A 14,837-nucleotide genomic window follows, 5' to 3' on the forward strand; every position below is an offset into this window, starting at 1 on the left:
GTTAGCTCAGTATTGTTATTAATTGTATATAAACTATTGAACAGATGTGTACACTCATACACTTATTTTTATATATATATTTATTTTGCTGACAATTCTTTGCACTGCTCTCTGCTTTTGGCATATTTGGCTCTTCAGAACTGGTGACACTTGTTTCCATCTTTCTCCAAAGGTGTAAACTAGATTGGCAGACAGTTAATCTATTACGTGATAATCTGCTTAATGAAGTCAATGGATGTCCTAATGTAATCTTTTTTTAATAATATCAGTTGTATAATTTTATTTAAATGATCATTAGTAACCATGAATCCTTGCAGTCAGCTTAATTGACGTACTCTTAACCTCTTGCTCTCTAGGCAGAACTAGTGAAAGGGAATCTGCAAAGTGTTGGGCTCACTCTCCGCCTTGTGCAGTCCAAGGAAGAAGATGCAGGGCATGTTGTCATTGAAACCGTGACTCCAAACTCACCTGCTGCAGCTGCTGATCTACAGAGGGGAGACAGACTTCTAGCAATTGGCAGTGAGTATTATGTCAGCTTTCAAAATAAGTGTCGTCTTGCAAACTGGGAGGACATGTCTGCATACAGTTCAACTAGACTGCCTTTCTCAACTGTCAGTTATGCCTGGCACTCATAATAAAAACTAACATTTACATATTTACGTCCATTTAAGGTTATCTTTCACTTGACTTGTTTTATTGAATATTAATTTACTCTTTGCTAGGTAAAAGCCAAAATAAAGTTGAATAAACATTTGAATGTAAATATAGTTTAACTGCTCTAATAGTGATGCTGTGAGGTTCTCTACTTAGTTTCTTCCAGTGATGTTATAAAATGTGCTTTGTTTACAAAGACGACCATAACTCTTTACATCCTAGGCCTGCATACTGAACTTTGAACCTAAAGGTACTAAATAGACTACGGAACAAGTAGTATAAACGTATTTTTGACTAATAGAGTAATTGTCTGAAGTGTCAAAATGACCCAAGAAGATCTGCCAAGTATTTGATAGTATTTTTATACTTTTAGTATCAATTTTGTCAGCTCTGACATGTAGGAGCCTAAGTATTATTTAGAAATCTACTGTGAAGGTCTCATATTTGAAGACTTTGGCCAAATTGTAACTGGCAGGTAAGTGCTGCGTTGAGGCAAAAAGTAACCCTTGACTTTTGTGGGGGAGAGCACTGTGGGGTTTTTTTATAAGATTTCTGTTGAAATCCCTGAGCATTATGAAGTGGATTGTTACTAGTTTATATTAGACAGTTTTTAAATTAGACCATCTCCAGATATATAGCTTGAATACTTCTGTTTTATATGGACCCTGTCACCCACAGACAACTAGATCATAATCATAAACGATAATCAGAAACTGATACTGGAAATCTTACTGCTTTAAACTTGAGAATTGGAGGGGACCTATAGAATATGGCAGTGGACAGAAGAACAAATAAAACATTAACAAGAACAGTGGCTAATCAACATAGTGGAAGAAGCAGATAGGAACCTGTTTATGATCATTAAGAAATAATGCAATGTTTTCTATTCTACTGGATGATGTGGGACTAAATAAAACATTATGGAGTAGGAATCATAAGTAGCTTAGTTTTAAAGTTGTTGGGGTTTGTATGCTGTCCAGGGATTTATAAAGGCTAAAAAGGAGTGGGAATATCACTGTATATTAATAACACTTTAGAAGTAAGTGTAGGTACCACTGATAAAATAGAACGTAAACTGAAATCACTCTAAGGGAAGAATGGTAAAAAGTTCTGTTAGGGTTGTATTGTGAATTTGGAGATTACTTCCATCGTGTCATTGGTAGAGAAAGAAATGCAGAAAGAGCTGCATAATTGAGCTATATATAATATCCCAGATATCCCTGCATATGACAGCATACACATTTCTTCTCCAAACACTAACTATATAAATAAGAGGGTAAAGTAATTTTATATTGGGTTCTGCTAAGTCATTAAGGTACTATAGAAGAGTTAGTGTAGTAAAATACTATGAAGATGGAACTTTATACACTTACAACATGAACTGCTTAAAGTCCCTGCTAGCACAGTTGCATTAATATTATTTTTTTTAAGTTGTTACCTGAGAGGTTTTACAGACCAGAGCTTAACCACTACAGTGAGTTATTGTGATTAGGTACTGCCTAAATCCCCATTGCATTGCTCCAGTGATTTTAAAAGGGTTTTGAGTTGCTTCAAGCAGGCAATTGATTGCTCTAGAACAAGGGACAAGTCATTTTTACATGACCCCCTGCATGACTTTATTTGGACTGTGTGCTCATTAAGATACTTAGTTTGCATGTAATTTGTTGAATCTTACCATAGGCTGGAGATACTGTCAAATGGCTCTGAAAGTTCTGGTGAGGAAGATGATTCAGTTCATTGTTCAGCCATGCTGAGAATGTAGCATTGTGCCTATATTTTCTTAACATATTGGAACTATTTTCTTTGTTAGCCTGCTTCTGTTTTAATTAAAACTGTATTTAAAGATACCCATCTCTTTTGAATCCTTTGTTAAAGGATGAAAAGTCCAAACTTACAGTAAGACAAAGGTTAAAAATGTTAGCATATAAAATGAACATTACTCTAAGATTACAGCATTAGTAACAAACAGCAAACTGGAGTATTTATGTTAGTATCTTGTGCAGCTCCTGAAGTGATATATTTGTGTGAATAAAATGGAAAGGATCCATCTGTTACATTTCAATTAAGCTCTTCTGTCATAATTTACTTCCTCTGTTAGTGAGCAACAGTATTATTACCACTATTAAAGACCTAACCATGTTTGTTGGCTATTTTTGGCCATTTAGATTGTTGTTATAATTAAAATTTAACAATTTTTGTCTTTTTTTAATAGGTGTTAAAATCACATCAACTGTCCAAGTGTTGAAGCTTATTAGACAGGCTGGGGACAGAGTTTTAGTCTTTTATGAAAGGCCTGTGGGGTATAATCAGCATGGTTCAGCACTGCAGGATGGATTTGGACAATTGGAAGACGCTGCTTTCTTGACACAACCAGAAGATGACCAAGCTAGTTTATCAGCTGATGTTGATAACAGAGATTTTGATTCAGAATTTGAGGACTTAGCTTGTGAATCACCTGACCAAAAAGAAGATCTGCCAACAACTCCGAGTCCCAAACGTTCAGTAGTAATACTTGCTGCTAAACCACTTGGAACTATATCTCCGATTCTGAATCGAAAACTACATTTAGGAAGTTATCAGACAACATCAAAAACGCAACAAAAAGATGGAGCTAAAGTGGCAACACCCAAAACTATTGAGGGTTCAGATGCATCACAGCAATCAGGTAAACAATCACAAGGATCTGGTACTAAGCCTCCTGTGCCACCTAGGCCACAAAGCAAGCCTATTTTGCCTACTAGTGAAACTCAAAATCTGTTAGAAACTGGAGGTGTATCTTCTGAAAAACCAGAGAGGCCACCTCCACCTACAAATAATGGAGATAAATATACAGAGAAGGTAGTAAAGAATAATGATCAAATAGAAGACCCAACGGTATCAAAAGTAATAACAGCACCAAAACAAGATATATTAAAAGATGGACTTTCAGAAAATGCACGTAGTTATAAAGATAGTGGAGATGATCATCAAACATGGGAATCGCCAGAAATTCCTTATAAAATCCGGCAAGGCCGATGGCCAAGGACAAGAACATCCTCCTGTCTATTTGAAGTGGAAGGATACCATAAGTACCTTAATGTTGCACTGTGGTGCAGAGACCCTTTCAAAGCAGGTGGTTTTATCTGCTTAGGATATGCAAGCATAAAACTTGAAGAAATTGCTTTAGATTGCATAGCTACATCCTCAATGGAATACATTAGAACATTTAAACTGGATGCTCCTACACCTAAAGCAGCAGTCACTAGAACAGCATTGCGGAATTTGACAACCCATAAGGGATTCAATGAAAAATTTTGTTATGGCGATGTAACTTTACACTTCAAATATTTAAAAGAAGGTGAAATAGATGATTCAAACTTTCTCCTGGAGAAAGAAAGGGAATGTCACTTGGAAGAAGAAGCTCGTGCACTTCAGAAAGAGGATCCTTACTTGGGACACGTTGTTCTTACAGAGAACAAGCATAACTTTCAAGATACTCAGTTTCAGAATCCGACTTGGTGTGATTACTGCAAAAAGAAAGTATGGACTAAAGCAGCTTCGCAGTGCATGCTCTGTGCTTACGTTTGCCATAAAAAATGTCAAGAAAAATGTCTAACTGAGACGCCCTTTTGTGTAGGAGCTGAAAAGCGACTTGATCGAACTGTGGGAGGTTGTAGAGCGGAAGGACAGGAAGCTCCCCAAGCTGCATCCTCTCGTGTTGATTCAGAATCTAAATCTGTTAACAGAACTACAGGTTTGACCAGGCATATCATCAATACAAGCACCCGTTTGTTAAACCTTCGTCAAGTCCCCAAAGCTCGCCTTTCTGAGCAAGGAACAGAGGTGGTAGAACCTTCGCCAAAGCACACACCAAACACTTCCGATAATGAAAGTAGCGATACTGAAATCAGTGGGCCAAGCAGTCCTTCAAAACGTGCAGCAGGTACTGGGATAAAGTTGATCCGAAAGGAGGGTGGTCTAGATGACAGTGTCTTCATTGCTGTTAAAGAAATTGGACGTGATCTCTACAGAAGTTTACCCACAGAGGAGCGTTTTCAGAAATTGGAATTTATGCTGGATAAGCTGCAGAATGAAATAGACCAGGAGCTGGAAAATAATAATTCGCTTGTTAAAGAAGAAAAAGAGACAACTGATGCAAGGAAAAAAGCCTTGATTTCTGCTGCACTGGCTAAGTCAGGTGAAAGACTGCAGGCCCTTACGCTGCTGATGATCCACTACAGAGCAGGCATTGAGGATATAGAGTCTTTGGAGAACATGTCATTAGAGCGCCAGTCCAAAAGAGTGACTAAAGATTCAGAGGAACCCAATATAGCAGAAGAAATGGATAATGAAGATGTCAGTCTGACGGAGGCACCAACATTCAACATCATATCGGAAGAACCAGCTGATCCACCTCAGTCAGTAGACTGATATTTACATATTTAGCCTTTGAAGGAATGGACTAAAAGAATACTTTGCACTTAATTGCAAACACACAAACTAAATTAAAACACTGGTATAATGTCCTGCTTTTCCACAGTTATTTGCCTATGTAAGAGTACAGCTAATAATGGTTCTTCTCCAGCTACAGCACCATCATGTTGTTAAACTGGCTGGTTAAAACTCGATTTTGGGGTTTATATTGGAAATTTATTTTTAATAACTTATTTTTATTTTTTCTAATTATGTAACCTCACCATTTCACATTAATGTGTGTGGTGTCCTTAATGTATTACTTCTCCCCCCCCCCTCCCTCCCCATCTTTTTTTGAGCTGGTGTTTTCAACAGGAAACTGGCAGGATTTTCAAAATGTTTAGTTTCCATTGTATGATGAAAAAACTATAAGCTTGTTGCATGCCTAAGCTGATGACTGACACAGAAGTCACCGAGGGACCAGGCTTTGAAATGTTGATCACAGTTATTGTACATCTTCTAGGTATTGTGTATTTTTCGCCAAACATATCATGAAAGCAAACAAAAGGTCTTTCATTTTGTCTGTTATTAATATTTACTAAAGTTAACATTGGATATAATTTTTCCCATATTTTTGTTAAAAACAAGAACTTTTCATAGTTTGAAATTAACATGAAGTATAGTAATGCTATGCTAAAAAAAAGCCCCCTTAGAACTTTGGGCTATTGTATCCTGATTGAATAATATTAGTTATCAAAGTACGTACCAGTATCTCATAATAATTTAATTGGGAATATTTGTGAGATAAGGGGCTGGTTGCCTTCCAGAACAAAATTATATATTTAAGTGTTGTTGTATTATCTGATGACCTGATAAAGGAAAATTGTTCTTCTCAAGAGTTGGAGGTTTCATTACATTCTATGAAAAAGCATGTAATGACAGTTTAAGTACTTTAAAAAAAAAAAATTAATATTTTGCTGCAGCCTTTATCTTACCATTTCAGAAAGCTTAAGGTACAAAATACTTTACAAAAAATAGCTAAATATGTTCTCTCTCAACACTTTTGAGTAATCTTATAGTGGTAAGTTGCATTCGGCTTCTGAGACAGACAGTCTGAGCAGAAGGATCACCTTTGTCAGAAAAATGTCCTATAGTGTATATAACATGTTTTATTTGAGTCAAAATAAGTGAGTCCAGTAGAGATGAGGAAGAATTTCAGCCAGCAGCTTTTCTTGAAAAGAACTATCTGGTCTTGTGCTATGTGTAAACTGTGGATCTTAGCATCACCTGGCTAAGGCCGTTGTTCTTATTTATTTCCTGTAAACATGTCTTTGTTTCATCTTCTGTGTATAGAAATGCTGTATAAAATATCATCTTTATTTTAGGTACTGTCTTAGGTACTGGTGGTATTATCACTGGTAGTAGAAAAAAATGCCGTTGCGGAAATGGAGTTGAATCCAAGATGGTAAAATAACTTATTTAAATTTTCAGGCAGTCTGTAATGGACCTCTCCATTAAATTTGCTTCTCCGTTTATTTTGTGATGGGCAAAATTAAGAAGCAATGGTTTTCACAGTTGGAAAAGCATGCTTGTACTTCTAAACAAAACGGTTACTTCCACTCATGCAACTACTTGCACTTTTTTGTGAGTTCTGGGCAGTTGATACTTACTTACTTAGTTGATGTATGGAAAACACTATCCATGCTAAAATAGGCATGTGACACACTTCTGAAATTAAGCTTCAGCAAATAATCGCACAAAATTAGCTTCCCTTATTGACTAAAAGTTATTTAACTTGTACTTGCTTGAGGTGCATATAAAGACTTCCCCACTCCATTTTCTCAGTGGCTTACCATTGGTGGTGATCTGCATTCAATCTCCATCAGTGTTTGCTCTTACAGCCTACTATAGAGGTTTTTAAATATATCCAAGTACTTCATTTAAACCCTGGTACACATGAAGGAGCTGTGAAAACAATGCAAATACTGATTTAAAAAAGGCATTTGAGGTTTTAAATTGACTGGTGTAATACAGTGGGTAAGAAAAGCTGGATATAGTTGTCCTCATATAGTATTGCTAATGATGACTGTAAGAGAGAAATTAAACATAGTGCAATATTTTTAAATATGCCGAATGGGAAAAGGGCAAAACAGTTGTATTTTAGTGATAAGAAGGAAAACATAAATTCCTATCTGGCATTAATTACAGTAAGCGGTGAATCTCGAGGGTAAAATTGTAATATTACGTTCCTGATGTAATCTTTGCTTCATGCTTAACTGTAAATAGCTGAAAATAAAGAATACCACAGAAAACAAGAATATCTTGACTTAATGATATCTGAATAGGTGGCAGCTACACACATTTGCAGAAGATCTGCCTAATATGATTTTGTTGGCTATTATTTTATCATGAGAATAAGCTTTAATAAAATAGTTTTGCTAAATTATCAACTTCTTTGCATTGTGTTAATATTTTTTTAAACATTTGTATTGCAGTAGTTTATCATCTAAAGGCACTACTTAAAGGAAAGATCTTTGGGAGAAAAACACACATTTTGCATTAAATAAAACTACTGATTGCTGGATTAATGCTGGGCTTTTATGCATTCTTTCTATTTGCATATGCGTTTATTTTTATTCTACACAGTTTAATAGTAGACGTAGATTTCTTTCAAAATGGCGATTCCAGTTGATTCTTCATGTACCTAGAGAATCATAAAATGCTAAGGATGTTTGTGGGTTGTTTTTAAGACCTCCAAGCACTGCTCCAGTAGTATTGCCGTTCAGTTATTGGTGATAGCGACTACCAGCTGAGTTATGTTAAGGGAACAAATGGACCAAGAAAAATTCTTCTGACTTGCCCTGTCCTTCAGAAAATGTTAATGGATAACTAAACAAATCCGTACTGGTTTACTAGCTCATTTTTATCTAATCAGTTTTTCCTTACAATTCCTTACCCTTGGATGTTTTCCTCTCAAATTTGAAATAAAGCATGCATGGAAGTTTACAACTACAAGGGAGAGCTAAGGTGTGGGAGCAACTGAAATAAGTGACTTTATCACACTTAAAGGGACACAGATAAAAATATACAGAATACGAAAGAACCCAGATTTTTTTGGTTTATTTTCTGTGACTAAAGTTACTTCCTGACTGTCAGCAAAAAGGATTCATGTTTGATTACTTATTCCTCCACAGCACAGAAAATCCAAAATATAGAACAACTGCTCGATGTCTGTTTTTTGGAGGAAAAGGTGGCGTAGAGAGCCCAAACGTGGGTGTCTGCATGGCACTTAACTCTCTCTTCCTCTAACTTCTGGTGGACCAGCAGCAGAGCAAGAGCATGGGGGAGCCAGACTGAGCTCTGTGGGTCTACTGAGCAAACTGTGGTAAGATGCTGCTCTGTAAGGCCCCAGTAGAAACCTGGTTCCATCTGCAGAAGAGGAATGCGATCAATTCATCAGTCCTAATTTGTGTTGCAGATTAACGTGAACTCTTCCTTAATTTTGATCTGCTCAAAAATACAAAACCAAGCCATGAAGTAAGCCATTCTATGCTTTTTTTTTTAAATGTATAAGTTGCTATGTTTGCATTACTTTTACACTTGTGAATTTAAGCAATACATTGGTTCATCAGCTGGCAAATAAATGAACATGTCGTGTGATAATTTAGAATTCTAACATTGATATATTAGCTTCAAATTTAATTGGATTAACAATTTGATGTTGACCAAAAGAGTGCAGCGAAGCTAAGTAAAATAACTTCTCTTGGGGCAAAGTTTCAAGTACCCAAATGATCAACAATATTAAAATCTGAGCCTAACGTAAATAATCATTGATCTGCACAATTGTCACTTATTCAGTGGCAATGAAGTACTCAACATACTGCAGAATCTTGGTTTATGCTGCATTAATGTCTGTCTCCAAACACCTCTCAGCTTTGAAGGAAGGATTTCCATCTGTTACATACTCAAAAGAATGCAACAGGAAATACACCACTACAAAATCTGTGAGTGGATTTTTCAAATCAGCCACAGGGCGATATTGCTTGGTGTTTCACAGCCTTTAAGCCTCTTATGATGTTTTCTCAGACTCTTCCCCCTTACTTAAACGCCCTGTTCTGGCAGCATCTACAGGGGTGTGCCCCGGTACCGCACATTTTGGCCTTATCTGTTTCCCAAAGTTAAATCTTAGACCAGCAGCCATATAACGGACTGGTATTGGAAGCATCGCAGTTACCGAAACAAGTTGCATGTATTTATGACCTGGAGTGAAAATGTTTGTCCTCAATTACAAATGGACTAGAAATGAGGAGTGCTTTCCCTCATTAATATTTGTTGGCTTTCCCCGCCCCCAGTATACAGTAAACCACAATGCATAAAGCAAATCGTGAGGGGGATTTTTTTATTATTATTATTTTTGCCTTATTACAATAGATCATGAACTTTTTAGATAACTATTTTAATGCGGTCTGAACGCATAGTTATTGACAAAGCGATACTTGAAGTTTGATCCACTATATTTTTCATATTTTCTGACCATAGTATATACACTTTACAAAACTATATGTAAATACTGTATCTATGCTGTAGTACATAAAACATCTGCAATTACATGAAAGAAGGCACATAAAGATTTTAATTTTACAAATGAAAAGATACACCACAGTTGATAAGGACATTGGGATTGTTTTAAAACGCTTTCTTTAAATCTTCTTCTGATTTTTCTCAGTGCAGGTAGGGACGGCCTAGCACAGTGCTTTTCCTGTATTAGACTGCACCCCCAAATGTTAAAGAGATATTGGCAACAAACACGTCTTTTTTTTTTTTTCATTATTGTTAGCAAAGTTGATACTTTAACTTCATTTTTTGAAAAATAAATACATATAGAATTTCTAGATGTGTATGCAAATGCATGTAAAATAGGGTTTTTTCTTTGAACTGCTTAAGTTGCCAGCTTACTTCCAATACATACAAAGACTAAATACTGTAATACTGCAGCTTTTCTTAACCAGTCACTTAAGATGCATCTAAAATAAAATTGAGATATGTTAAAAATAAAAGGTTCAAAAGGTAGAAATATAAAAACTATCTTCGTGCCGTTCTTATTCCCTTTAAGGGAAAGGAACAGGGCACATTCATACCTGCTTGTTTACCTGGTGGTGTGTGGTGGTTTGGGGGCTTCATATCGCACAACTGGGTAGCTAATTAAAACTTCATTAAATAGTACTGACTCACAGCAAAACACTCATCTCTTTAAAATACTGTTTTCCCCAACACTCCATGAGTGGTTCAGGTGGAGCTCATTTTTGAATGAAAGGCAAAGAAGTTGTGCCTTTTATTTTACTAATGTATGATCTAGAGTTGATCAAAAAAGTTACAGCCATATCTACAGTCTGAATTCCAGCCTTCAGCTCCTCTCAATGTACTGGCAAGGGTACAATTTAAAAGGATGCAGATTGGATAGGTGTTCTTTAAGCTTTGGTGTGTTTGGTTTTTTTTTTGCTTCCAATTAGATAAGAAAGACCCAAGCTCTTGCCAGTACCTTACGACTCCAACCAAAACATGAGATATTGTGTGTTGTTGTATTGACTTTAAAAAACAAAGTTAAAATTCACATGTTTATACAGATTTATACTACACATTTAATCAAAAATATAGTGTAATATTCAATAAAATTAAATACATAAAGATTAACACTATACAAATCCTCTATAAAAGCTTCCCCCCCCCCCTTATAAGGCGGTTAGCAGTCTGCTTTATAACCATGGGTGATGAATAATATGCCTTTGGTTTTTTGACCATTTCACTACTAAATGTACAGTACAACTATTTCTGGATGAGATGTTTCACATGAAACGCTGCATTTTGTACACCAAAATACATTTATATGGCTTTTCATGTTATTCATCACTTTCATATTCTTCTTCTTCTTCACCTATGGGGTAGGACTGAATGTTGTTCTGGGTATACATTTTTGTTTTAACAGGACAGTTGTGATCCATGAGTATTGCCTGAAAGAAAACAAAGTGTGAATATTAGCATTTCTGCTTAGCATCCAGCTGAGGTCTGTGGTTGACTCCACCATACAGCCATCCTGCTGCATCTACCATCCAGGGATTCACCTCTCCTCCCTGAAAGTAGAACCCAAACTGATTTCAATTAGAGTAAATCAAGTCCATAGGTCTGTGTGAGGTGGGATCTTGGCCATATAGATGTCACCAAATTTCTATCACCTTACTGGAACCAGTATTTCAGCCCATGTATTAAACTGAAATACATCTACCTGCTCTACAGTTACAGTAACTTACCTCTCCTATATTTAATCTCCATCTATTAAAAGCTCGATGAACGAGCAAAGGGAGTCCTCCTGCCTCAAGCTGAGTCTCCCTTACTAGCTTTGCTTTTCCCACCCCTTTCTGTGGAGCTCCAGAACAGCATAACTGGGCTCTGCTGAGGGTGGTGGTCCAAATACTGCGACTTCACACCCATGGCAAGCTAAAAGTAATTACCATAGTTAGGGCCAGCTACAATATCACATCCTTCGGGATGAATTTTCCCTAGGACAATCAGAATCTGTACTCAGAGCAGTTGTGTAAACTTATTTCATGTTGAGTGTGATAAATTTATTTTTTAATTAATTATGCAGAGTACAAAATAGGGCCCCTCCTTTTGACTTTTCAAACCCAAAAGAAATGGCACATCGGTTCACTGACATAAGCCACTTTGGGAACAGGAGACGCTTGGCATTTAAAGTGATGTTGGGGGGACCGTGGGGAGAGACCCTGTCCTTTCAGTGATTACCTTGTTACAAGTGAAACTCTGTCAGTGACCAGGGAAGCACACGATAAACTTCCTATCTCTGGCAAACAACAGCAGCTTTTTTTTTTCCCCCCTTTCTGTTCCTCAGCCTTAGTCAGTGTGTAAAAAGAACCAAACAAAAACTCAGTGCAGTCTGCAAAGGTCATGACAAGGGATTAACTGGAATCTCTGGGATTCTGCAGTCCAAATATGCTCAAAACAAAAGGTCTTTGGCCTCATGTACGCCACTATTTCAGCAAGATTCCTTTTTCCACCTTCTGTTCTGCTCATGCCAGTACAAAGCGTGAGCAGCATACGCAGCAGGTTCTGGCCTCACCTTGCAGAGATGGGGCGCTGCATAGTAAGACCATGGCCATGCAAAATTGTATTTTCTTTTCACCCAGGTAAACAGCAACTGCATTTTGTGGCCAAGTCAACCTTGTTCAGTATGAGCAAGGATGTCGTGCTGGGTGGGCTAGACCTACAGATGGTGACAGACGTTGCAGCACAGATTGGTACTTGCTTTCCAGGACTTTCCCAGCCCTGGAATCACAACAGGAATTGCACTGCCTTGTAATTCCTTCAGGAGCTTCCCATCTTCTTGCTGAGCAGAGGAAACCTAGTGAGCAAAGCAATGGATCCCCTCCTGCAGTAAGAGGGCTTTTGAACCTGATCTAGCATAAATCTATAGGAACAGCAAGTCTTGCAACAGCAGAGTAGGGGAGCAGATAAAGGACGTTATATGAAAGGGCAAATTGAGCTACAGAAATGGGAAAGGAAGGGAGAGAGGAGAACGGTATAGGAGGGGAAATGAAGGAAAAGGACTACCACAACCAAAGCAGGAATCTTTTTTTGGGGGGTGACAGGCTAAGCAGACAGTGAGCAACAGGAGTGAAGGAGTGAAACATTCCTGCAGGCACATTCAAGGGTGTCCTGGGGCAGAACTCACGGCAGGTTCTGGCCTCACCTTGCAGAGATGGGGCGCTGCATAGTAAGACCATGGCCATGCAAAATTGTATTTTCTTTTCACCCAGGTAAACAGCAACTGCATTTTGTGGCCAAGTCAACCTTGTTCAGTATGAGCAAGGATGTCGTGCTGGGTGGGCTAGACCTACAGATGGTGACAGACGTTGCAGCACAGATTGGTACTTGCTTTCCAGGACTTTCCCAGCCCTGGAATCACAACAGGAATTGCACTGCCTTGTAATTCCTTCAGGAGCTTCCCATCTTCTTGCTGAGCAGAGGAAACCTAGTGAGCAAAGCAATGGATCCCCTCCTGCAGTAAGAGGGCTTTTGAACCTGATCTAGCATAAATCTATAGGAACAGCAAGTCTTGCAACAGCAGAGTAGGGGAGCAGATAAAGGACGTTATATGAAAGGGCAAATTGAGCTACAGAAATGGGAAAGGAAGGGAGAGAGGAGAACGGTATAGGAGGGGAAATGAAGGAAAAGGACTACCACAACCAAAGCAGGAATCTTTTTTTTGGGGGTGACAGGCTAAGCAGACAGTGAGCAACAGGAGTGAAGGAGTGAAACATTCCTGCAGGCACATTCAAGGGTGTCCTGGGGCAGAACTCACGGAGTAAGCAGGGAAACTCTTCACTCCAGGTCTTGTGGAAAGTAGACTTTTACGTTTACTCAGAGAGCAAATGTGAACATCAATGGGGAAAAAGTCTGTTAAAGGCTGCTAATCACAGTGTTGCTTTTGACTTAGGTCTCTCAGCCCCTAATTTGAGGGATGTATCACAACACGTTCACCTGCTCTGACACTTGTCCCTAGATACCCACTGTGGGCTGCAGGGGACTGGGCAAGACGCTGATTTGGCCAAGCACCATTCTTCTTACACACCATACAGCGGCTGGGGAGCACTGACTGCTCTAGAAAATTAAGTCATTGGCAAAGTTGTATTAAAAACAGTCAGGATAAGACCTGTGGTACAGATAGGATAAGAAAAGCCATTAATTTGTAAGGGCAGGTGATCTGTATGGAGGAAGAAGGAAGAGGAAAAAATATGATGCAAAATATACCATAGAGGACCATGGAAAAAAAAAACAGGTTGAGGCACACAAAGGAATAAAACAAAATTGGTCAGTACAGTTCTGGCACTTCAAGGAAAACAAAAATGCCTTTTATACTGACTCCACCACAGCATATGCTGTTGCAGATCAATGTCTGCTGGACCCCATTTCATGATAATCAGATTTGTGACTTTGTAACATGTAGCTAATAAAAAGCTTTTCTTTATACATCTTGGATGTAAAAAGAAGGGGGAGTTCATTCCAAAGATGATGCATGATGGTGAAATAAACTGTGCTGGTCCCATTTTAAGGAAGTTAGAGGCAAAGATGCAGAACTAAGTTATCATTTGTTTCACTGAAAAAAAACCCAAAACCAAAAACAAAAGAAAGAAACCATGTTATGCTTACCATTTTCTCCTCTTTGGCAGGTGGGCTTCGAAGGAAAAAGCACAGGGGAGCGAAAAGGATATCCACAATCCCTATAATTGTCATGAGCCATGGAAATCCAATGGCCTTTGCAATGGCACCACCAGCAGAGGGACCTTGTATAAATAAAAACCTTTTTCTGAAGATCACTCAGACACAAAATTTGCAGCAGTCACTTTAAACAGCAGTAATTTTATATACAAAACTCCCACTTTACAAATTGATTTGAGGAACGTAAAGACATGTTTGTAATTATAACATAAACCTTTCCTGGCTCCATAGTCCACATTCATTGAAGAAATTAGAGATGCTCCTAGGGGCATCAGTATCATGCAGTCAAGGAGGCAGGGGGTCAGTGGGGAGTTATTCCTGTTGCAGACTATTAGGAGCACAGCTGTGGTGTTAGTTTTAAGTGTTCCAAGGCCTCTTTCCTAGGGATATCCTATTTGTGTTCAGAGCCTGACACCTTCAAGCCTCTTCCAGCTAATGAAGCTGAGCATGGCATTGCGGCAGAGGAGGGGAACAGATGCCAAACACAGTTACCCACACTC

General features: G+C 38.2%; 2 protein-coding genes across 2 annotated transcripts in view; one reads left to right on the forward strand and one right to left on the reverse strand.

Annotated features, from left to right (window-relative positions):
* Positions 1–7,492, forward strand: part of PDZD8 (PDZ domain containing 8) — a 74,809-nt gene extending 67,317 nt beyond the window's left edge. The window contains exons 5-6 of the mRNA XM_009326038.1: positions 357–519; positions 2,867–7,492. Coding sequence (XP_009324313.1) covers positions 357–519; positions 2,867–5,064 — 2,361 coding nt within the window. The 3' untranslated portion in view covers positions 5,065–7,492. The remainder of the gene's footprint in view (positions 1–356; positions 520–2,866) is intronic.
* A 3,451-nt stretch (positions 7,493–10,943) lies between these two features.
* SLC18A2 (solute carrier family 18 (vesicular monoamine transporter), member 2) overlaps positions 10,944–14,837 on the reverse strand; it is a 30,772-nt gene continuing 26,878 nt past the window's right edge. Inside the window, exons 14-15 of the mRNA XM_009325912.1 lie at positions 14,269–14,402; positions 10,944–11,054 (exon numbers count right to left, since the gene is read on the reverse strand). Of these exons, the coding sequence (XP_009324187.1) occupies positions 10,944–11,054; positions 14,269–14,402 (245 nt within the window). The remainder of the gene's footprint in view (positions 11,055–14,268; positions 14,403–14,837) is intronic.

This window comes from Pygoscelis adeliae, unplaced genomic scaffold, assembly GCF_000699105.1.
Source record: "Pygoscelis adeliae isolate BGI_AS28 unplaced genomic scaffold, ASM69910v1 Scaffold4, whole genome shotgun sequence".
Taxonomy (NCBI): domain Eukaryota; kingdom Metazoa; phylum Chordata; class Aves; order Sphenisciformes; family Spheniscidae; genus Pygoscelis; species Pygoscelis adeliae.